General features: G+C 48.8%; 1 protein-coding gene across 9 annotated transcripts in view; it reads right to left on the bottom strand.

Annotated features, from left to right (window-relative positions):
• The window catches only part of LOC144498728 (protein-methionine sulfoxide oxidase mical3a-like), a 702,250-nt gene that overhangs the window by 472,788 nt on the left and 201,854 nt on the right, over positions 1-27,608 (bottom strand). For all 9 annotated transcript variants that reach the window (XR_013498748.1, XM_078220302.1, XM_078220301.1 and 6 more), the window contains exon 8: positions 25,419-25,676. Coding sequence is in view for 8 of the 9 variants with exons in the window: in XM_078220302.1 (XP_078076428.1) it covers positions 25,419-25,676 (258 nt within the window). In the remaining variant the exon portion in view is untranslated. The remainder of the gene's footprint in view (positions 1-25,418; positions 25,677-27,608) is intronic.

Raw genomic sequence — 27,608 nt, 5'->3', positions numbered from 1 at the left:
GGAAGTAGTAATAGAAACACAGAGAAAACTGCAGCACAAAACAGGCCCTTCGGCCCCACAAGTTGTGCCGAACATATCCCTTTTAGGCCTGCCTATAACCCTCCATCCTATTAAGTCCCATGTACTCATCCAGGGGTCTCTCAAAAGACCCGATTGAGTTTGCCTCCACCACCACTGACGGCAGCCGATTCCACTCGCCCACCACCCTCTGTGTGAAAAACTTCCCCCTAACATTTCCCCTGTACCTACCCCCCAGCACCTTAAACTTGTGTCCTCTCGTAGCAGCCATTTCCACCCTGGGAAAAAGCCTCTGAGAGTCCACCCAATCTATGCCTCTCAACATCTTATATACCTCTATTAGGTCTTCTCTCATCCTACGTCCCTTCAAGGAGAAAAGACCGAGCTCCCTCAGCCTATCCTCATCAGGCATGCCACTCAATCCAGGCAACATCCTTGTAAATCTCCTCTGCACCCTTTCAATCTTTTCCACATCCTTCCTGTAATGAGGTGACCAGAACTGAGCACAGTACTCCAAGTGGGGTCTGACGAGGGTCTTATATAGCTGCATCATTATCCCCGGACTCCTAAACTCAATCACTCGATTGATAAAGGCCAGCACACCATATGCCTTCTTAACCACCTCCTCCACCTGCGGGGCCGATTTTAGAGTCCTATGGACCCGGACCCCAAGGTCCTTCTGATCCTCTACCGTACTAAGAGTCTTTCCCTTTATATTGTACTCCTTCATCCCATTTGACCTGCCAAAATGGACCACTACGCATTTATCTGGGTTGAAGTCCATCTGCCACTTCTTCGCCCAGTCCTGCATCCTATCTATGTCCCTCTGTAACTTCTGACATCCCTCCAGACTATCCACAACCCCACCAACCTTCGTGTCGTCAGCAAACTTACCAACCCATCCCTCCACTTCCTCATCCAGATCATTTATAAAAATGACAAACAGCAAGGGTCCCAGAACAGATCCCTGGGCACACCACTGGTGACCGACCTCCAATTAGAAAAAGACCTATCTATACACACTCTCTGCCTCCTTTGGGCAAGCCAGTTCTGGATCCACAGGGCAGCAGCCCCTTGGATCCCATGCCCTCTCACTTTTTCTAGAAGCCTTGCATGGGGGACCTTATCGAACGCCTTGCTAAAATCCATATAAACCACATCTACCGCTTTCCCTTCGTCAATGTGTTTAGTCACATTTTCGAAGAACTCCACCAGGCTCGTAAGGCACGATCTGCCTTTGACAAAGCCATGCTGAGTATTCTTGAGCATACTAAACCTCTCTAAACACTCATAGATCTTATCCCTCAGGATCTTCTCCATCAGCTTACCAACCACTGAGGTTAGACTCACCAGTCGGTAATTTCCTGGGCTATCCCTATTCCACTTCTTGAAAATAGGAACCACATCCGCAATCCTCCAATCCTCCGGCACCTCTCCCGTCTCCATCGACGACGCAAAGATCATCGCCAGAGGCTCTGCAATCTCTTCCCTCGTCTCCCACAGTAACCTGGGGTACATCCCATCCGGACCCGGCGACTTATCTCGCTTGATGCCATTCAAAGATTCCAGCACAACCTCTTTGTTAAAGTCCACATACTCAATCTTTTCAGTCTACCGCAAGCCCACAGTACATCCACCCATGTCCTTCTCCTCTGTGAAAACCGAGGCAAAATACTCATTAAGCACCTCTGCCATTTCTTCTGATTCCCGCCTTCACCTTTTATAGGCCCTACTCCTTCACGTCTCATCCTTTTACTTGTCATATATTTATCGAATGCCTTAGGGTTTTCCTTAATTCTACTTGCCAAGGCCTTCTAGCTCTCCTAATTTCCTTCTTTAGCCCCTTCCTACAAGTTGTATACTCATCTAGATCCCTATCTTCGCCAAGCTCTCTGAACCTTTTGTACGCTTTCCTTTTCTTCTCGACTAGGTCCCACACAGCTTTCGTGCACCACGGTTCCTTTAACCTACCAACTCCTCCCTGTCTGCTTGGAACATTGTCCTGTAGAACCCTCGACAGACATTCCTTGAAAAACTGCCACTTCTCTTCAGTAGATTTCCCCGAGAATACCTCCTTCCAATTTACTCCTCTAATTTGCTGCCTTATGTCTTCATATTTCCCCTTACTCCGTATAAACGCTTAATGTCATTAAGATAATGTCTTGAGAAGTGTACATATAACAGAGGAGGAAGTGTCGGAAGTCTTAAAGCGCATCAAGGTAGATAAATCCCCGGGACCTGATGAAATGTATCCCAGGACATTGTAGGAGGCCAGAGAGGAAATTGCGGATCCCCTAGCAGAGACATTTGAATCATCGACAGCCACAGGTGAGGTGCCTGAAGATTGGAGGGTGACAAATATTGTGTCTTTGTTTAAAAAAGGCTGCAGGGAAAAGCCTGGGAACTACAGGCTGGTGAGTCTCACATCTGTAGTGAGTAAGTTGTTAGAAGTTATTCTGAGAGACAGGATCTACAGGCATTTGGAGAGGCAAGGAATAATTCGGGACAGTCAGCATGGCTTTGTGAGTGGAAAATCATGTCTCACAAATTTGATTGAGTTTTTTGAAGGGGTAACCAAGAAGGACAGTGCAGTTGATGTTGTCTACATGGACTTTAGCAAGGTCTTTGGCAAGGTACCGCATGGCAGGTTGCTGGATCCAGGGTAAGGTAGCCAAATGGATACAAAATTGGCTTGGTGACAGCAGACAGAGGGTGGTTGTAAAGGGTTGTTTTTCAAACTGGAGGCCTGTGACCAGCAGTGTGCCCCTCAGGGATCGGTGCTGGGTCCACTGTTGTTTGTCATTTATATTAATGATTTGGATGAGAATTTAGGAGGCATGGTTAGGAAGTTTGCAGACGACATCAAGTTTGGTAGCATAGTGGACAGTGAAGAAGGTTATCTCGGATTGCAACAGTATCTTGATCAATTGGGCCAGTGGGCTAATGAATGGCAGATGGAGTTTAATGTAGATAAATGCGAGGTGATGCATTTTGGTAGATCGAACCAGGGCAAGACTTACTCAGTCAATGGTAGGGCATTGGGGAGAGTTATAGAACAGAGAGATCGAGGGGTACAGGTTCATAGCTCTTTGAAAGTGGAGTCACGGGTGTGGTAAAGAAGTCATATTATATGTATAAGTCAATATATGGCATTGGAGTTTGCACATTCTCTTCGTGTCTGCGTGGGTTTCCTCCCACGGTCCAAAGATGTGCGGGTTAGGTTGATTGGCCATGCTAAAAAAATTGCCCTTAGTGTCCTGAGATGCGTAGGTTAGAGGGATTAGTGGGTAAATATGTAGGGATATGGGGGTAGGGCCTGGGTGGGATTGTGGTTGGTGCAGACTTGATGGGCCGAATGGCCTCTTTCTGCACTGTAGGGTTTCTATGATTTTCTATGATCTCACACTTGTCTGCGTTAAATTCCATTTGCCATTTTTCAGCCCATTTTTCTAGTTGGTCCAAATCCCTCTGCAAGCTTTGAAAACCTTCCTCACTGTCCACTACACCTCCAATCTTTGTATCATCAGCAAACTTGCTGATCCAATTTACCACATTATCATCCAGATCATTGATATAGATGACAAACAACAATGGACCCAACACCGATCCCTGCGGCACACCACTAGTCATGATGTGGAGATGCCGGCGTTGGACTGGGGTAAGCACAGTAAGAAGTCTCACAACACCAGGTTAAAGTCCAACAGGTTTATTTGGTAGCAAATACCATAAGCTTTCGGAGCGCTGCCCCTTCGTCAGATGGACACAGGGGCAGCGCTCTGAAAGCTTATGGTATTTGCTACCAAATAAACCTGTTGGGACTTTAACCTGGTGTTGTGAGACTTCTTACTGTGCACACCACTCACCTGTTAAACTTCTTACTGTGCACACCACTCGTCACAGGCCTCCACTCAGAGAAACAATCCTCCACAACCACTCTCTGGCTTCTTCCATTGAGCCAGTGTCTAATCCAATTTACTACCTCCCCATGTATACCTAGCAACTGAACCTTCCTAACTAACCTCCCATGAGGGACCTTCTTAGACCTTGGGGAAAGTTATAGAACAGAGAGATCGAGGGGTACTGGTTCATAGCTCTTTGAAAGTGGAGTCACAGGTGTGGTAAAGAAGTCATTTGGCATGCTTGGTTTCATTGGCCAGAACATTGAATACAGGAGTTGGGACATCTTGTTGAAGTTGTACAAGACATTATTAAGGCCACACTTGGACCCCAAGGGATCTTGTCAAAGGCCTTGCTGAAATCCAGGTAGACAACGTCCACCGCCTTCCTTTCATCCACTTTCCTGGTAACCTCCTCGAAAAACTCTAATAGTTTGGTCAAACATGACCTACCACGCACAAAGCATGTTGACTCTCCCTAATAAGTCCCTGTCTATCCAAATATTTGTAGATCCTATCCCTTATCACACCTTCCAATAACTTGCCCACCACCGACGTCAAACTTACTGGCCGATAATTTCCCGGATTTCTTTTGGAACCTTTTTTAAACAACGGAACAACATGAGCCACCCTCCAATCATCCGGCACCTCCCTGACATTTTAAATATGTCTGCCAGGGCCCCTGCAAGTTCAACACTAGCTTCCCTCAAGGTCGGTGGGATTACCCTGTCCGGTCCTGGGGATTTATCCACTCTGATCTGCCTCAAGACAGCGAGCACCTCCTCCCCTTTAATCTGTAAAGGTTCCATGACCTCCCTACCTGTTTGCCCTATTTCCGTAGACTCCATGTCCGTTTCCTCAGTAAATACGGATGCAAAAAAACCATTTAGTATCTCCCCCATCTCTTTTGGTTCCATACACAGTCTACCACTCTGGTCTTCAAGAGGACCAATTTTATCCCTCACTATCCTTTCGCTCCTAACATACCTATAGAAGCTCTTTGGATTTTCCTTCACTCTGTCTGCCAAAGCAACCTCATGTCTTCTTTTAGCCCTCCTGATTTCCCTCTTAAGTAGCTTCTTGCACTTTTTATACTCCTCGAGCATCTGATCTGTTCCTTGCTGCCTGTACATTTCATACAACTCTCTCTTCCTCTTAATCAGTGTTACAATCTCCCTCGAGAACCAAGGTTCCTTATTCCTATTTACTTTGCCTTTAATCCTGACAGGAACATACAAACTCTGCACTCTCAAAATTTCTCCTGTGAAGGCCTCCCACTTTCCATTTACATCCTTACCAGAGAACAGCCTGTGCCAATCCACACTTCCCAGATCCCTTCTCATTTCATCAAATTTGGCCTTTTTCCAGTTCAGAACTTCAACCCGAGGACCAGATCTATCCTTATCCATGATCAGGTTGAAACTAATGGCATTATGATCACTGGATCCAAAGTGTTCCCTCACACTCACATCCATCACCTGCCCTAACCCATTTCCCAATAGGAGATCCAATATCGCATCCTCTCTAGTTGGCACCTCTATATACTGATGTAGAAAATTCTCCTGAACACATTTTACAAACTCTACCCCGTCTAAACCTTTAACAGTATGCGAGTCCCAATCTATATGTGGAAAATTAAAATCCCCTATCACAACTTTGTGTTTCTTGCAGTTGTCAGCTATCTCTCTGCTGATTTGCTCCTCCAATTCTCGCTGACTATTGGGTGGTCTATAATACAAGCCCACTAATGTGGTCGTACCTTTCTTGTTTCTCAGCTCCACCCATAGGGCCTCTGTAGACAAGCTCCCTAATCTATCCTGCCTGAGTACCGCTGTAACAGTTTCCCTGACCAACAATGCCACCCCCCCACCTTTCAAGCCTCTGCCTCTATCCTGCCTGAAACATTGGAACCCTGGAACATTGAGCTGCCAGCCCTGCCCCTCCTGTAGCCAAGTTTCACTAATGGCTATAATGTCATATTTCCATGTGTCTATCCACGCCTTCAGCTCATCTGCCTTCCCCACAATACTCCTGGCATTGAAATAGACACACCTCAAAAGATTATTTCCACCACACTCTACCCTTCCGTTTGTGATTTTGCTTGAACTAACCTGTCTTTTTACCCCTGCTCCACTATCTGCTCTGGTACTCTGGTTCCCACCCCCCTGCAAATCTAGCTTAAACGCTCTCCAATAACACTAGCAAATCTCCCTGCAAGTATATTGGTCCCCTTGTAGTTTAGGTGTAACCCATCTCTCTTGTACAGGTCCCACCTGCCCCAGAAGAGGTCCCAATGATCCAAGAATTGGAAACCCTGCCCCCTGCACCAGTTCCTCAGCCACATGTTCATCCGCCCAAGCATCCTACTCCTGCCCTCACTGACATGTGGCTCAGGTAGCAATCCTGAGATTACTACCCTCGGGGTCCTGCTTTTTAACTTCCTTCCAAGCTCTTTGTACTCACTCTTTAGGACCTCCTCACTCTTCCTTCCCACGTCATTGGTACCGACGTGTACCACGACATCTGGCTGATCACCTTCCCACTTTAGAACGCTGTGCACGCGATCAGAGACATCGCTGACCTTGGCACCTGGGAGGCAACAAACCATGTGGGAGTCTCTGTCCCGACCACAGAACCTCCTGTCCGTACCTCTGACCGTTGAGTCCCCTATCACTACTGCTCTCCTCTTCTTCATCCCACCCTTTTGCGCTGTAGAACCAGACTCGGGGTTCATTTCCCGGCTTGGGTCACTGTCTGTGCGGAGTTTGCACGTTCTCCCTGTGTCTGTGTGGGTTTCCTCCGGGTGCTCCGGTTTCCTCCCACAGTCCAAAGATGTGCGGGTTAGGTTGATTGGTCATGCTGAATTGACCTTAGTACTCAGGGCATTAGTAGGGTAAATATGTGGGGTTACGGGGATAGGGCCTGGTTGGGAGTGAGGTCGGTGCAGATGCAATGGGCCGATTGGCTTCCGTCTGCACTGTAGGGAGTCTATGACACGCACACACACAGAAACACCCCCTTCCCCCCACACACACACACAGAGAACCACCCGCCACGCAAACACAGAAACACCCCCCCACACACACAGTAACAGCACGCTACACACACACAAACCCACACTCCTCCCCCCAAACAGAATAAGAAACAGTCCCCCACACACACACACAGAAACAACCCCCCCATACTCTGACAAACAGCCCCCCATGGACAAACACACAAACACTCCCTTCCTCGCAGACACATGCGCAGAAACATCCCCCCCACATACACACACACACAGAAACAGCCTCCTTCACACGCACACACACACATACAAACCCACACTCCTCCCCCCAACACACAGTAAGAAACAGCCCCCCCACACACACACAACAACCACACCTCCCCCTCAGACACACACAGAAACACACCCGCCCCATACAAACAAACACACACTCCACACCCCCACACACACTGTTTTTTGTTCTTTATAGAAACACCCTCCCACACACACAAACACCCTGCCAACACCCTCCCCCATACACACACACACACCCCATGCACACACAGAAACACCCCCCTCCACACACAGAAACACCCCCTACCCACAGACACAGAAACACCACCCCACACACACATTCAAAGCACCCCTCCAACCCCTCCCCTTTCTGAAACAACCTCCACACACACACACACACGCACAGAAGTACCCCCCTGCACATACGCACAGAAACAAACCCCCACACACAGACACACATCTCTCCACACAAAAACACCCCCCTACACACACAGAGAAACAACCCTTTCACACACACATGCACTTACACTGAAACCACACACACAGAAAATCCCCACACACATACACACTCCCACACACACAGACATAAAAACACCCACACACACAGATACACCCACACACAGATACACACAAAAAACACCCCCCCACACACAGAAACACCTTTCCCACACACACAAACATCCCCACACACACACACAAACATCCCCACACACACACAGAAACACCTTTCCCACACACACAAACATCCCCACACACACACACAAACATCCCCACACACACACACAAACATCCCCACACACACACACAAACATCCCCACACACACACACAAACATCCCCACACACACACACAAACATCCCCACACACACACACAAACATCCCCACACACACACACAAACATCCCCACACACACACACAAACATCCCCACACACACACACAAACATCCCCACACACACACACAAACATCCCCACACACACACACAAACATCCCCACACACACACACAAACATCCCCACACACACACACAAACATCCCCACACACACACACAAACATCCCCACACACACACACAAACATCCCCACACACACACACAAACATCCCCACACACACACAAACATCCCCACACACACACACAAACATCCCCACACACACACACAAACATCCCCACACACACACACAAACATCCCCACACACACACACAAACATCCCCACACACACACACAAACATCCCCACACACACACACAAACATCCCCACACACACACACAAACATCCCCACACACACACACAAACATCCCCACACACACACACAAACATCCCCACACACACACAAACATCCCCACACACACACACAAACATCCCCACACACACACACAAACATCCACACACACACACAAACACCTTTCCCACACACAGAAACATCCCCACACACACACAGAAACATCCCCACACACACACACAAACATCCCCCCACACACACAAACATCCCCACACACACACACAAACATCCTTCCACACACACACATACACTACCCCCACACACACACAAACATCCTTCCACACACACACAAACATCCTTCCACACACACACATACACTACCCCCACACACACACAAACATCCTTCCACACACACACAAACATCCTTCCACACACACACATACACTATCCCCACACACACAAACACACAGAAACACTCCATCCCCCCCCCACACACACAGAAACACCTTGTCCTCCCCCCCTACCCCCCTCCGCCCCACACACACAGAAACACCCTTTCTATACACACACAAACACCAACCCGCACGCACACACACAGAAACAGCCCCTCCCACACACACAAACACACCCCCACACACACCCGCACACACACAAACACCCCCCCTACAGACACACACACTCCACCCCCCCCCCACAGACACATACACAGAAACACCGTCCCCATCCCCCCCCCCCACACACACTCACAAACACACTCCACGCCCCCACACACAGTGTTCTTTGATCTTTTTAGAAACACATCCCCACACACACACACACAAACATCCCCCCCAAACCCACACGCATGCAAGTACCCCCACCACACACACACACAGAGGAACAGCCCCCCCCACACACACACAGAAACAACCCTCTCCGCACACACACACAGAAACACCCCCCCACATACAGAAAAACAACATCCCCCTAAAAACTCACACACACTCCACCCCCCACATACACACAGAAACACCCCTCCCTCAGACACACACACACACACACAGAAACACTCCCCAAACCTCCACACATACACACTCCACCCCCTCACACACACACTGAAACACCCCTCCCACACACACACAGAAATTCACCCCACGACACACACACACACATGCACACAGAAACACCTCCCCAACACACACAGAAGCACCCCCTCTACACACACACACAGAAACACCCCCCCCACACACAGAGAAACACCATCCTCCCCGCACACACACAGAAACACCACCCCACACATACACACACTCAAAAGCACCCATCCACAAACACAGAAACAACCTCCACATGCATGCACACAGACATAGAAACACCCCCCTCCACACACGCACAGAAACAACTCCCCACATCCCACATTCACACACAGAAATACCTTCCCCCACACACACACCTCTGCACACAAAAACACACCCCTACACACACAAACACACAGAAACACACACACACAGAAACGCCCCCCAAACACAAACCCCCAATACACACATCCTCACTCACACAGAAACACCCCCCCACATACACAAAGCACCCCTCCACAAACACAGAAACAACCTCCACACACATACACGCACACATGCACAGAAACAACTCCCCATACCTCACAGACATTCACACAAACACCTTCCCCCACACACATACACCTCTGCACACAAAAACACCCCCCCCCCTACACACACACATACACTCCACCCCCCCCCACACAGTGTTCATTGTCCCTTATAGAAACACATCCCCACACACACATAAACACGCCAGCCCCCCACGCACACACTTAATCACCACATCCCCAATGCGCACACACAGAAACACCCTCTCCCCCCACACACATACACAAAAACAGCCCCCCATTCACACACACAGAAACACCATCCCCCCACACTCGCACACACATAGAAACACCCCCCCCCCCACACACACACACAAACACCCCCCCCCCCACACACACACAGAAACATCCCCCCCACACATACACAACCTCACACAGAAACACCCCCTACACACACATGCAAACAACCCCCCCGGAAACACACAGAAGCAGCCCCCACACACACAGAACCCCCCCCCCACACACACACACGCACAGAAACAAACCCCCCCCCACACACACACACACATACAGAAACACCCCCCCACACACACACACAGAAACACCCCACACACACAGAAACAGCCTCCTTCACACGCACACACACACATACAAACCCACACTCCTCCCCCCAACACACAATAAGAAACAGCCCCCCCACACACACACAACCACCCCTCCCCCTCAGACACACACAGAAACACACCCGCCCCATACAAACAAACACACACACTCCCACACACACTGTTCTTTGTTCTTTAAAGAAACACCCTCCCACACACACAAACACCCTGCCAACACCCTCCCCCATACACACACAGAAACACCCCCCCCTCCACACACACACACAACAGAAACAACCCACAGACACAGAAACAGAAACACCACCCCACACACACATTCAAAGCACCCCTCCAACCCCTCCCCTTTCTGAAACAACCTCCACACACACGCACAGAAGTACCGCCCTGCACATACACACAGAAACAAACCCCCACACACAGACATACATCTCTCCACACAAAAACACCCCCCTACACACACAGAGAAACAACCCTTTCACACACACACACGCACTTAGAAATCATAGAAATCATAGAAACCCTACAGTGCAGAAGGAGGCCATTCGGCCCATCGAGTCTGCACCGACCACAATCCCACCCAGGCTCTACCCCCACATATTTACCCGCTAATCCCTCTAACCTACGCATCTCAGGATTCTAAGGGGCAAATTTTAACCTGGCCAATCAACCTAACCCGCATATCTTTGGACTTACACTGAAATACCACACACACAGATACATCCCCCAACACACACACACAGAAAATCCCCACACACATACACACTCCCACACACACACAGACATAAAAACACCCACACATACACCCACACACAGATACACACAAAAAACACCACCCCACACACAGAAATACCTTCCTTCTATACACACACAAACACCAATCCGCACACACACACACATAAACAGCCCCTCCCACACCCGCACACACACAAACACCCCCCCCCTCCACAGACACACACAGAGAAACACCACCCCACAAACACACACACCCCCCCCACAGACACATACACAGAAACACCGTCCCATCCCCCCACACAAACCGCCCCCCACAGAAATACCACCCCCCACCACACACACACACTCACAAACACACTCCACACCCCCACACACAGTGTTCTTTGATCTTTTTAGAAACACACCCCCACACACACAGAATTACTCCAAGGCCCCACACACACACTGAAACACCCCCCCACACACACACACAGAAACATCCCCCCACACACACACACAGAAACATCCCCCCCAAACCCACACACATAGAAGCACCCCCACCACACACACACAGAAACACCCCTCCCCGCACAGAGAAACAACATCCCCCTAAAAACACACACACACACTCCACCCCCCACACACACAAACACCCCCCCTCAGACACACACACACACACCCCTCCCACACACACACAGAAGCGCACCCCATGACACACACACACAAAGACACACATAGAAACACCTCCCCAACACACACACAAGCATCCCCTCTACACACACACAGAAACACCCCCACACACACAGAAACAGCACCCCCCCCACACACACACATAAACACCCCCCTCCCACACAGACCCACCACCCCACACACACACACATAAACACCTCCCTCCCACACAGACCCACCACCCCACACACATACTCAAAGCACCCCTCCACAAACACAGAAACAACCTCCACACACACAAACACACAGAAACACCCCCCCCCAACACAAGCATACACAGAAACATACACCCCCAATATACACATCACCACACGCCACAGACATTCACACACAGAAATACCTTCCGCTCACACACACACACCTCTGCACACAAAAACACCCCCCTACACACACAGACAGAAACACATACACACAGAAACACAAACTCCCAACACACAGACTCAAAGCACTCCTCCACAAACACAGAAACAATCCCCACACACATACACGCACATACACACACAGAAACACCCCCCTCCACACACGCACAGAAACAACTCCCCACACCCCAAAACATTCACACACAGAAACACCTTCCCCCACACACATACACCTCTGCACACAAAAACACCCCCCCGATACACAGAAACACACCCCCATACGCACACACACATAAACATCCACCTCCCCACACACACACACCAAAACTCCATCCCCGCACACACGCACTCCACCCACCCCCACACACAGTGTTCTTTGTTCATTATAGAAACACACCCCTGCACACAAACGAACACACAAACACTCCAATCCCTACACACACATTGAAACACACCACCACGCACACACAGAAACAGCCCGCCACACAGAGAAACAACCCCCTCACACAAATACACACCCTCCGACCAACACACACACTCCACCCCCCCCCCCCACACACAGTGTTCATTGTCCCTTATAGAAACACACACCACACACACAGAAACACGCCAGCCCCCCACGCACCCACTTAATCCCGCACCCCACCATGCACACACACAGAAACACCCTCTCCCCCCACACATACACAAAAACAGCCCCCCATTCACACACACAGAAACACCATCCCCCCACACTCGCACACACATAGAAACACCCCCACACACACACAAACACACCCACCCACCCCCCCCCCCCCCACACACACACACACACACACACACACACACAGAAACATCCCCGACACACACATACAAACAACCCCCTGGACACGCACAGAAATAGCCCCCACACACACACAGAAACACCCCCACATACACACACAGAAACACCCCCGCACATACAAAGAAACAAACCCTCCCCACACAGAAACACAACACCCCCCTCACACACAGAAACCAGCCCCCCCCACACACAAACAGCCTCCTTCACACGCACACACACACACATACAAACCCACACTCCGCCCCCCCCACACACACACACAAAAACACACTCTCCTCCTCAGACTACACACACACAAACACACACAAACACACTTCTTTGTTCTTTATAGAAACACCCTCCCACACACACAAACACCCTCCCAACACCCCCTCTCCCCACACACACACAAAGCACCCCTCCATAAACACAGAAACAACCTCCACACGCACTCACACACAGAAACACCCCCCTCCACACACGCAGAGAAACAACTCCCCACACCCCATAGACATTCACACACAGAAATACCTTCCCCCACACACACACCTCTGCACACAAAAACACCCTCCCTACACACACTGACAGAAACACACACACAGAAACACAAACCCCCAATACACACAGAAACACCCCGCACACACAGACATACACGGAAACACAAACCCTCAATACACAGACTCAAAGCACCCCTCCACAAACACAGAAACAACCTCCACACACATACACGCACAGAAACACCCCTCTCCACACATGCACAGAAACAACTCCCCACACCCCAAAACATTCACACACAGAAACATCTTCCCCCACACACATACATCTCTGCACACAAAATCACACCCCCTACACACACACACACGGAAACACTCCCCCATACACACACACATAAACATCCGCCCCCCCCCCACACACACAGAAATACCACCCCACACACACACACACGCACTCCACCCACACCCCCCACACAGTGTTCTTTGTTCATTATGGAAACTCAGCCCCACACACAAACGAACATACAAAAACACTCCAACCCCTACACACACATTGAAACACACCCCCACACACACACAAACACCCTCCCACCCCCCCCCCCCCCACACACACAGAAACACCCTCCCCAGACACACACAGAAACAGCCCGTCACACACAAACAACCCCCTCACACAAATACACACCCTCCGACCAACCCCCTCACACACACACACACACTCCACCCCCCACAGTGTTCATTGTCCCTTATAGAAACACATCCCCACACACACAGAAAGACGCCAGCCCCCACGCACACACTTAATCATCGCACCCCACCATGCTCACACACAGAAACACCCTCTCCCCCACACACATACACAAAAACAGCCCCCCATTCACACACACAGAAACACCATCCCCCCACACATGCACACACACAGAAACATCCCCCCCACACATACATACCCTCACACAGAAACACCCCCTACACACACATACAAACAAACAACCCCCTGGACACACACAGAAATAGCCCCCACATACACAGAAACAACCCCCCCCCCCAACACATACACACACAGAAACACACCCCCACACACACACAGAAACACTCCACCCCTCCACGCACACACTAAATCACCGCCCTCTATACACACACACAGAAACACACCCCCACACACACACAGAAACACCCCCCCCCACGCACACACTGAATCACCGCCCCCCCATACACACACACTGAATCACCGCCCCCCCCATACACACACAGAAACCCCGCCCACCACACACACAGAGAAACATCCCACACACACACACACAGAAACATCCCACACAGACACACACACAGCCCCCGACACACACAGACAAACAACCCCTGGACACACACACACAGAAACACCCCCCCTCCACACACAACAGAAACAACCACCACACACACACAGAAACACCCCCTACCCACAGACACAGAAACACCACCCCATACACACATTCAAAGCACCCCTCCACACAGAAACAATCTCCACACACACAGAAATACCCCCCTCTACATACACACAGAAACAACCCCCAACTCAGACACACACACATCTCTCGACACAAAAACACCCCCCCTACACACACAGAGAAACAACCCTTTCACACACACACGCACTTACACTGAAATACCACACACACACAGATACATCCCCCAACACACACACACAGAAAATCCCCACACACATACATACTCCCACACACACACAGATACATCCCCCAACACACACACACAGAAACTCCCCACACACATACATACTCCCACACACACACAGATACATCCCCCAACACACACACACAGAAAATCCCCACACACATACATACTCCCACACACACACACACACACAGAAACACCCACACACCCCCACACGCACTGAAACACCTTCCCCACACACAGAAACATCACCACACACACAAACATCCCCCCACACACACAAACATCCCCCCACACACACAAACATCCCCCCACACACACAAACATCCCCCCACACACACAAACATCCCCCCACACACACAAACATCCCCCCACACACACAAACATCCCCCCACACACACAAACATCCCCCCACACACACAAACATCCCCCCACACACACAAACATCTCCCCCCACACACAAACATCCCCCCACACACACAAACATCCCCCCACACACACAAACATCCCCCCACCCACACAAACATCCCCCCCACACACACAAACATCCCTCCCCACACACACAAACATCCCTCCCCACACACACAAACATCCCTCCCCACACAAACATCCCTCCACACACACAAAGATCTCCCCACTCACACATACACTATCCCCACACACACAAACACAGAAACACTCCATCCCTCCCCCCCACACACACAAACATCCCCCCCCACACACACAAACATCCCCCCACACACACAAACATCCCCCCACACACACAAACATCCCCCCACACACACAAACATCCCCCCACACACACAAACATCCCCCCACACACACAAACATCCCCCCACACCCACAAACATCCCCCCACACACACAAACATCCCCCCACACACACAAACATCCCCCCACACACACAAACATCCCCCCACACACACAAACATCCTCCCACACACACAAACATCCTCCCACACACACAAACATCTCCCCACACACACAAACATCCCCCCACCCACACAAACATCCCCCCACACACACAAACATCCCTCCCCACACACAAACATCCCTCCCCACACACACAAACATCCCTCCCCACACAAACATCCCTCCACACACACAAAGATCTCCCCACTCACACATATACTATCCCCACACACACAAACACAGAAACACTCCATCCCTCCCCCCACACACACAGAAACACCCTGCCCCCCCACACACACACACCCACACACAGAAACAGCCCCCCTATACACACACAAACACCAACCCTCGCACACACATACAGAAACACCCCCCCCCACACACACACACAGAAACAACACACCCGCACACACACAAACACCCCCCCACAGACACACACACAGAAATACCCCCCCACAAACACACACCCCCCCACAGACACACACACAGAAACACCACCCCACAAACACACACACCCCCCCACAGACACACACACAGAAACACCCCCCCACAAACACCCCCACCCCCACAGACACACACACAGAAACACCACCCCACAAACACACACACACACCCCCACAGACACACACACAGAAACACCACCCCACAAACACACACACACAGAAACACCACCCCACAAACACACACACCCCCCCACAGACACACACACAGAAACACCACCCCACAAACACACACCCCCCACACACACACACACACAAACAGCCCCCCTATACACACACAAACACCAACCCGCGCACACACATGCAGAAACACCCCCCCCCACACACAAACACCCCCCCCCACAGACAGACACACAGAAACACCGCCCCCCCACCCACACACATGAACACACACACACAAACACACAGAAATACCACCCCCCCCATACACACACTCCACACCCCCACGCAGTGTTCTTTGATCTTTACAGAAACACACCTCCACACACACAGAAGCACTCCACCACCCCCCACCCCTTGCACACACAGAAACATCCCCCCCCCCACACACACGGGAACACCCACCCCCAACACACACACATCGAAGCACCCCCCCCACACACACACACATCGAAGCACCCCCCCCACACACACACACAGAAACACCCACCCCCAACACACACACACACATACATACACACACACAGAAAGAACCCCCCCACACACACAGAGAAACACACCCCCCCCCCGCAAACACACACACACACTCCAACCCCCCCCACACACAGAAACATCCCCCCACACACACACAGAAACAAACAGCTCCCCACACAGACACACAGAAAAACCACTCCCTCCCCCCCACACACACACACACACACACTCCATGCCCCAACAGTGTTCTTTGATCTTTCAAGAAACACACCCCACACACACACACACAGAGAAACACTCCTACATAGAGAGAAACAGCCCCCCCCACACGCACACAGAAACACTCCTCCACACACACATTGAAACACCCTCCCCACACACACACAGAAACGCACCCCCCGACACACACACATACACGCACAGAAACACCTCCCCAGCACACAGACAGAAGCACCCCCTCTACACACACACAAAGAAACACCCCCACACACACAGAGAAACAGCTCCCCCCCCCCCACACACACACACACAAACACCCTCCCCCACACACACACACACACAACCCCCCCACACACACAGAAACACCACCCCACACACCCCTTCCCCCCCCGCCACACACAGTGGTCTTTGTTCTTTATAGAAACACACCCCACACATACACAGAAACACACACGCACAGAAACACCTTCCATGCACTGAAACGCCTCCTACACCCAGAAACACCCTCCCATAAGAAACAATGTCTGAAATGCACTAATGTCCCACATTCCTCTCCCACCATTGCAGAGCTTTGATCAAAGCTCTTCCAGGCCACTACCCTACCTATCTATGTTATCTCTGTCTCTTCACAACTCTCCAAAACATCTGTACTCCTCAAATTCTGGCCTCTTGTACTTCTCCCATTATAAATCTTTTGTATCCGTGCATTGGTATTCTCAGCTCTGCCTGCGCTCTCTGCCTCTTGATCTCACATGCCTCCCTTAATATGGTTCTTAAAACATACCCTCATTGAGAAAGCTTTTGGTCATTTGATGTAAGACCACCTGAGATGGCTCAGGGTCATATTTTGCTTCTTACTATTCCTAGGAAACATTTTTGGGTATTTGACCATGTTAAAGGCAATAGATATGTTTGCTAGGATTATTGCTGTATTTACACCGAATGTATTGATTGGGACAGTGTAGAGGGAGCTTTACTCTGTATCTAACCCCATGTTGTACCTGTCTTTGGGCGTGTTTGATGGGGACAGTGTAGAGGGAGCTTTATTCTACATTTGGAAATGTTATGTGATATTGTTTTAGGAACAGGAAGAACATTGATTGAAATCCCAGAATTCAGTGATTTAATCTTTTACAGCAGGGAATCCTGTGATGAAACAGCATGGTGTTTTTATTCACAGTATGTGATTCAGCAATCTAGATTCCCAGTGACCTACTGATTGCCAGGGAATCCAATAATATACTGACTGATAATAATTGCATATGATGCAGTGAACAATTGCTTTACCAGGGGTATTATGATCTGCTAAGCGACAGCAGGTGAGGCAATGACCTACTGACTCAACATAGGAGCCCATGTTTACTGACTCACGGGACAGGATCTAGTGATCAACTGACTTCACAGCATTCTATTAACCCACAGTACAGCATCCAGTGACTTATCAAATTATACTGTGTGATCCAATGATTCACAACATGTGATCAGTGATTTATTATTCCATAGCATGGCATTCATTAACCGATTGGCAGAATAGAGGATTCAGTGATCTACCCACTCAGCACAGGATCAATGCTTTATTGACTTACAACAGGGGAATGAGTTGACACATGGACGGGAATCCAGTTATCTATTAGCTCACAATATAGGATCCAATGAAAGACTGACTCAAGGGATGTGATCTAGTGACTGGTTCTTGTGAGTGGACTCAGACATAACCATTTTTTATGAAGTAGATACAGATATGCTCAAGGCTATTTCTCAAATTTTAAAACACTGGACAAAGACCTGATTTGATCTCTATCTGTGACACCGAACAAAAGCAAGTATCTGGCATTATCACAGAAACTGTTACCTCGTCATCTCTGAAGAGACATGAACAACCCCCCCATGGCCTACAAGAGACCAAATTCAAAGATAATTATACAAAGGCCCTCTGTCTAACCCAGGCTGGCCAGAGTATGTTCATCTGCTTGGATAAAGGACCCCTCAACCTTCCTTGAGAGGATTTCTTGAAACAGTATGTGGACAGTCCAACTAGAGGAGGGGCCATACTGGACCTTCATAGAAATCATAGAATCATAGAAACCCTACAGTACAGAAAGAGGCCATTCGGCCCATCAAGTCTGCACCGACCACAATCCCACTCAGGCCCTACCCCCATATCCCTACATATTTTACCCGCTAATCCCTCTAATCTACGCATCCCAGGACACTAAGGGGCAATTTTAGCATGGCCAATCAACCTAACCCGCACATCTTTGGACTGTGGGAGGAAACCGGAGCACCCGGAGGAAACCCACGCAGACACGAGGAGAATGTGCAAACTCCACACAGACAGTGACCCGAGCCGGGAATCGAACCCAGGTCCCTGGAGCTGTGAAGCAGCAGTGCTAACCACTGTGCTACCGTGCCGCCAGCTACTGGCAGGTAGCTGACTTTTCAATGGGAGAGCATTTTGGAAACAGTGACCACAACTCCTTAAGTTTAAAGATAACTATGAATAACGATAAGTCAGGACCTTGTGGGAAGGTACTAAATTGCGGGAGGGCAAATTATGACAGAATTAGGCAGGAGCTAGGGAGAGTTAATTGGGAGCAGCTGGTATCGGGCAAGTCCACATTTGACATATGGGAGTTGTTTAAAGACCTACTGATCAGAGTTCAACACCGGCATGTTCCAGTCAGGTGGAAAGACAAAGATAGTAAGGTAGGGGACCCTTGGATAACAAGGGAGGTTGTGAATTTAGTTAAAAGGAAAAAATAAGCATATGTAAGGTTTAGGGAGTTTAAATCGGGTAGGGCTCATGAGGAATATAAAGAAAGCAGGAAAGAACTCAAGCAGGGAATTAAGAGAGCAAGGAGGGGCCAAGTAGGGTTAAAGAGAATCTGAAGGCATTTTATATATACATTATAGAACATAGAACATAGAACATAGAACATTACAGCGCAGAACAGGCCCTTCGGCCCACGATGTTGCACCGACCAGTTAAAAAAAAAAACTGTGACCCTCCAACCTAAACCAATTTCTTTTCGTCCATGAACCTATCTACGGATCTCTTAAACGCCCCCAAACTAGGCGCATTTACTACTGATGCTGGCAGGGCATTCCAATCCCTCACCACCCTCTGGGTAAAGAACCTACCCCTGACATCGGTTCTATAACTACCCCCCCTCAATTTAAAGCCATGCCCCCTCGTGCTGGATTTCTCCATCAGAGGAAAAAGGCTATCACTATCCACCCTATCTAAACCTCTAATCATCTTATATGTTTCAATAAGATCCCCTCTTAGCCGCCGCCTTTCCAGCGAAAACAATCCCAAATCCCTCAGCCTCTCCTCATAGGATCTCCCCTCCATACCAGGCAACATCCTGGTAAACCTCCTCTGCACCCTCTCCAAAGCCTCCACATCCTTCCTGTAATGTGGGGACCAGAACTGCACACAGTACTCCAAGTGCGGCCGCACCAGAGTTGTGTACAGTTGCAACATAACGCTACGACTCCTAAATTCAATCCCCCTACCAATAAACGCCAAGACACCATATGCCTTCTTAACAACCTTATCTACTTGATTCCCAACTTTCAGGGATCTATGCACACATACACCTAGATCCCTCTGCTCCTCCACACTATTCAAAGTCCTCCCGTTAGCCATATACTCAACACATCTGTTATTCCTACCAAAGTGAATTACCTCACACTTCTCCGCATTAAACTCCATCCGCCACCTCTCGGCCCAACTTTGCAACCTGTCTAAGTCTTCCTGCAAACTACGACACCCTTCCTCACTGTCTACCACACCACCGACTTTGGTGTCATCAGCAAATTTGCTAATCCACCCAACTATACCCTCATCCAGATCATTAATAAATATTACAAACAGCAGTGGCCCCAAAACAGATCCCTGAGGTACACCACTTGTAACCGCACTCCATGATGAATATTTACTATCAACCACCACCCTCTGTTTCCTATCCGCTAGCCAATTCCTGATCCAATTTCCTAGATCACCCCCAATCCCATACATCTGCATTTTCTGCAGAAGCCTACCATTATAAACAAGATAACTAGGGATAAGTAGGATCACTCAAGGGTAAACAATGGAATTTGTGCTTGGAGACACATGGGCGAGATCCTAAATTAGTTTTTGTGTCAGTGTTCACCAAGGAGAAAGCCATGGAGGATAGTTAGATGTGTGTGGAGCATGCTAAAATGCTAGGGCATTTTGAGATCAAGAAAGAAGTGATTTTGGGTCTCTGGAAGAGCATTAAGGTTGGATAAGACCCCAGGGCCCGATGGGATCTACCCCAGGTTATTGAGAAGGGCAAGAGAGGAGATTGCTGGGGCCCTAACAAAGATCTTTGTATCCTCGTTAGCCATTGGAGAGGTCCCGGAGGACTGGCAAGTAGCTACTGTTGTTCCTCTGTTCAAGAAAGGAAGAAGGGATGATCCAGGAAATTATAGACCGATGAGTCTCACATTGATGGGTGGAAAGCTATTGGAGAGGATTCTTAGGATTTACGTGCATTTGGAAAAGCATAGCCTAATTAGAGAAAGTCAGCATGGTTTTGTGCGGGGCACGTCATGTCTTACTAACTTGTCAGATTTTATTCGAGGTGACAAAGGTGATCGGTGAGGGTGGAGCACTGGAAACTAGAAAAAACTAGAAAGAGTACAGAAAAGATTTACTAGGATGCTACCAGGACTTGATGGTTTGAGTTATAAGGAGAGGCTGGGCAAACTAGATTTGTTTTCTCTGAAGGGGCGGAGGTTAAGGGGCATAGATAGGGTTGACAGTCAGAATCTTTTTCCCAGAGTTGAAATGTCTAATACTAGGGGTTATGCACTTAAGGTGAGGGGGAAAGTTCAAAGGAGATGTGAAGGGCAAGCTTTTACACAGAGACTGGCACGTTAGTGCTGCCAGGATGGAGGCGTAGGCAGATACGACAGGGGCATTTAAGGAGCCCTTGGATAAGGCATGAATATGCAAGTTATAGAGAGATATGGACGAAGGGCAGGCAGTAGGGATTAGTTTAATTTGGCATCATGTTTGGCACAACATTGTGGGATGAAGGGCCTGTTCCTATGCTATTCTATCTCTAATTAACCACCCAGAGAGGCCAGATAAGGGGGACACATCCCCTGTCAGTCAATGTGGAGAGTTGGGAGTCATGTGATATGGTGGAAGCAGCCTTGCTGTTCTGCAAACTCGGTCTGCCACATAACCATCTACAAGCAACAGCAAAGAAAAATGTTCTGTCGAAATTGAATAACTGGCCCCATCCAAAGAACAAAGAACAATACAGCACAGGAACAGGCCCTTCGGCCCTCCAAGCCTGCACCGATCATGTGTTCCTAACTAGACCATCCGTTTGTATCCCTCTATTCCCAGTCTGTTCATGTGGCTATCTAGATAAGCCTTAAATGATCCTAGTGTGTCTGCCTCAACCACCTTGTTTGGTAGTGCATTCCAGGCCCCCACCGCCCTCTGGGTAAAATACGTCCCCCGCATATCCGTATTGAATCTTGCCCCCCTTACCTTGAACTTGTGACCCCTTGTGTTTGTCATTTCTGACCTGGGAAAAAGCTTCCAACTGTTCACCCTATCTATGCCCTTCATAATTTTATAAACTTCTATTAGGTCACCCCTCAACCTCTGTCTTTCCAGGGAGAACAACCCTAGTTTACTCAATCTCACCTCATAGCTAATACCCTCCATACCAGGCAACATCTTGGTAAACCTTTTCTGCACTCTCTCCAAAGCCTCCACGGCAGTATTCCAAATGCAGCCTAACCAATGTTCTATGTAACTGCAACATCATATGCCAACCTTTATACTCTATGCCCCGTCCAATAAAGGCAAGCATGCCATATGCCTTCTTCACCACCTTTTCCACATGTGCTGCCACCTTTAAGGATCTGTGGACTTGCACACCCAGATCCCTCTGTGTGTCTATACTCCTGATGATCCTGCCATTTATTGTACAGCTCCCCCCTGCATTAGATCTACCAAAATGCATCACTTCACATTTATCTGGATTAAATTCCATCTGCCATTTCTGCGCCCAATTTTCCAGCCTATCTATATCCTGCTGTATTCTCTGACAATGTTCATCACTATCCGCAATTCTAGCAATCTTTGTGTCATCCGCAAACTTCCTAATCAGACCAGCTACATCTTCTTCCAAAATCATTTACATATATCACAAACAGCAGAGGTCCCAGTACAGAGCCCTGCGGAACACCATGAGTCACAGACCTCCAACCGGAAAAAGACCCCTCCACTGCTACCCTCTGTCTTCTATGGCCAAGCCAGTTCTGTACCCATCTAGCTAGTTCACCTTTGATCCCGTGAGATTTAACCTTTCGCACCAGCCTGCCATGAGGGACCTTGTCAAATGCTTTACTAAAATCCATGTAGACGACATCCACGGCATGGGTTTCCTCCGGGTGCTCCGGTTTCCTCCCACAGTCCAAAGATGTGTGGGTTAGGTTGATTGGCCAGGTTAAAAATAAAAATTGCCCCTTAGAGTCCTGAGATGCGTAGGTTAGAGGGATTAGCGGGTAAATATGTGGGGGTAGGGCTTGGGTGGGATTGTGGTCGGTGCAAACTCAATGGGCCGAATGGCCTCCTTCTGCACTGTAGGGTTTCTATGATTCCCTCGTCAATCATTTTTGTCACCTCCTCAAAAAACTCAACCAAATTTGTGAAGCATGACCTCCCTCGTACAAAACCATGTTGTCTATCGCTAATGAGACTATTCAGTTCTAAATGTGAATAGATCCTATCTCTAAGAATCTTCTCCAGCTATTTCCCGACCACGGACGTTCAGCTCACTGGCCTATAATTACCCGAGTTATCCTTGCTACCCTTCTTAAATAACGGGACCACATTTGCTATCCTCCAATCAAAGAACAAAGAACAAAGAACAATACAGCACAGGAACAGGCCCTTCGGCCCTCCAAGCCCGCGCCGCTCCCTGATCCAAACTAGACCATTCTTTTGTATCCCTCCATTCCCACTCCGTTCATGTGGCTATCTAGATAAGTCTTAAACATTCCCAGTGTGCCCGCCTCCACCACCTTGGGATCTCACCTGTGTCCAATGAAGAAACAAAGATTTCTGTTCGAGGTCCAGTAATTTCATCTCTTGTCTCTCTCAGTAATCTGGGACAGATGCCATCTGGCCCTGGGGATTTGTCTACCTTAATGCTTCCTAAAACACCTAACACTTCCTCCCAGTTTCCATTGTATCTTATGTACCATCAGCGGCAAGATTGATTCATCTCAGTATGGCTTTCTCATCGCGTGAAGGCAACAACACAGGAAAAGTGAATTATCCAGCATTGGTTTTCAACTGACCTCTGTGAAGCAATTGGCCTTTAATTTTTAATGATGGACCCACATGAAACAACATTCCATTTCTCTGTGGTCTCTGCACTTCTTTCTTTTTAAATCTTTCTTTTTTCAAGTCCTCTTTTACTGTATAAATGTAAAGGGGAAAATGTTGCAAACTCCCTCCCCCTTTTGAGCGGGCACAAATAAACTAACCCTTTGAGTTCACCTATCTCGTGTTTGCTGTGGGATTACAATAGAAAATTGGTTTGCACTAAAACTGAGGGGATGGAAAATATGATGCTGCTTATAAAGAAGAAAACGAGTTAAAACACATTACTAATAACAGGCTGATGGTGAGAGGAGATATTAGTGCTGTTTAAATTAAACGCCCCCTACCCGTCCACGGCAGTCAAGTGAGTTTGATCAAAAACATGTGCACTCACCTCTAACAGACTGTCCCCCACCAGAGCGACAAGGAGCTGCTTGCCACTTTCCTCCCGTATCAGAGAGGCATTCGCTGATGCATACATACAAGTGAAATCAAACATGGCCACATCTGGCTGGCCGTAATGGTTCATGGCAAAGTCTAGGCGTGGCAGCTGATGATTGGTGGAGAAACTGGCCGCCTCCTTCACATAGTTCAGAAGTGCTTCTTGATTCATATTATTCCGAGAAAGCAGCTTTTCAGTGTCAGAGTAATCCTGGCATGGGGAAAAAAGAAAAACAATGCAGAGTGGACAATCAAACCAGTGGAACATGAGTACATACGAGTGAGAGTGCTGAGCGTGCATATATGAGTGAGAGTGCTGAGCGTGCATATATGAGTGAGAGTGATGAGCGTGTGTATATGGGTGAGAGTGCTGAGCGTGTGTATATGAGTGAGAGTGCTGAGCGTGTGTATATGAGTGAGAGTGCTGAGCGTGTGTATATGAGTGACAGTGCTGAGCGTGTGTATATGAGTGAGAGTGCTGAGCGTGTGTATATGAGTGAGAGTGCTGAGCGTGTGTATATGAGTGAGAGTGCTGAGCGTGTGTATATGAGTGAGAGTGCTGAGCGTGTGTATATGAGTGAGAGTGATGAGCGTGTGTATATGAGTGAGAGTGATGAGCGTGTGTATATGAGTGAGAGTGATGAGCGTGTGTATATGAGTGAGAGTGATGAGCGTGTGTATATGAGTGAGAGTGCTGAGCGTGTGTATATGAGTGAGAGTGCTGAGCGTGTGTATATGAGTGAGAGTGATGAGCGTGTGTATATGAGTGAGAGTGCTGAGCGTGTGTATATGAGTGAGAGTGCTGAGCGTGTGTATATGAGTGAGAGTGATGAGCGTGTGTATATGCCATTGTGATCATTTTCCGATCGGGGCCATTGTGATCATTTTCCGATCGGGGCCATTGTGATCTCCTGGACTCGTTTCGATCGCCTTAGGGGGTCGGAGAGGAATTTCCCAGATTTTTTTTCCCCATATTGGCCCTGGGGTTTTTCACTCTGGGTTTTCGCCTCTCCCTGGAGATCACATGGTCTGGAATGGGGGGGTGGGGGTAAGTTAATAGGTTGTAATGAACAAAGCATCGTAGCTGTGAGGGACAGCTCGGTGGATAGGATATTGGTATGTAGATAGGCTGGAAAATTGGGCGGGGATCCTGGATTCAGGATTCAATCCTGGACCGGGGAGCGGCGCGGGCTTGGAGGGCCGAAGGGCCTGTTCCTGTGCTGTATTGTTCTTTGTTCTTTGAAGGGTATTAGCTATGAGGAGAGCTTGAATAAACTGGGATTGTTCTCCCTGAAAAGGCAGAGGCTGAGGGGCGACCTGATAGAAGTTTATAAAATTATGAGGGGCATAGATAAGGTGAACAGTTGGAAACTTTTTCTCAGGGCAGAAATTACAATCACCAGGGGGCACAAGTTCAAAATAAGGGGGGAAAGGTTCAGTAGAGATGTGCGGGTGAAGTTTTTTTACACAGAGGGTGGTGAGGGGCCGGGAATGCACTGCCAAATGAGCTGGTTGAGGCAGACATGTTAGCGACATTTAAAACTTATCTGGATAGACACGTGAACAGACGAGGAATAGAGGGATACAGGCATTGGTCTCGGTAGGACAACGTGATCGACGCAGGTTTGGTGGGCCAAAGGGACTGTTCCTGTGCTGTACTGTTCTTTGTGTATATAAGTGAAAGGGAGAATATGGAGAGAACTGAGCATGCATATATGAGCGAGAGTGCTGAGTGTGTTTACGAGTGATAGGAAAAGTCGGTTTGCTGAACATGTGTACATGAGAGAGTGTTTGTCTGTATATGAGTGAGAGTGCTGAATACATGGAAATGACTGAGAGTGCTTAGCATGTGCATAAGAGCGAGGGGGAGAAAGCAGAGAGAGCTGAGCATGTGTTTATGAGTGAGGGCTGAGGATGTGTATGAGGAATATATGGAATACTATGTCCAATTCTGGTCACCACACTACCAGAAAGATGTCGAGGCATTGAAGGGAGTACAGAAAAGGTTTACCAGGATGTTGCCTGGTATGAAGGGTATTAGCTATGAGGAGAGATTGAATAAGCTGGGATTGTTCTCCCTGGAAAGACAGAGGCTATGGGGCGACCTGATAGAAGTTTATAAAATTATGAGGGGCATAGATAA

This window comes from Mustelus asterias, chromosome 9 (assembly GCF_964213995.1).
Source record: "Mustelus asterias chromosome 9, sMusAst1.hap1.1, whole genome shotgun sequence".
In the NCBI taxonomy this organism is placed as follows: Eukaryota; Metazoa; Chordata; class Chondrichthyes; order Carcharhiniformes; family Triakidae; genus Mustelus; species Mustelus asterias.
Note: the sequence above shows the minus strand (reverse complement) of the source record. Positions and strands in the feature narration are given on the sequence as shown.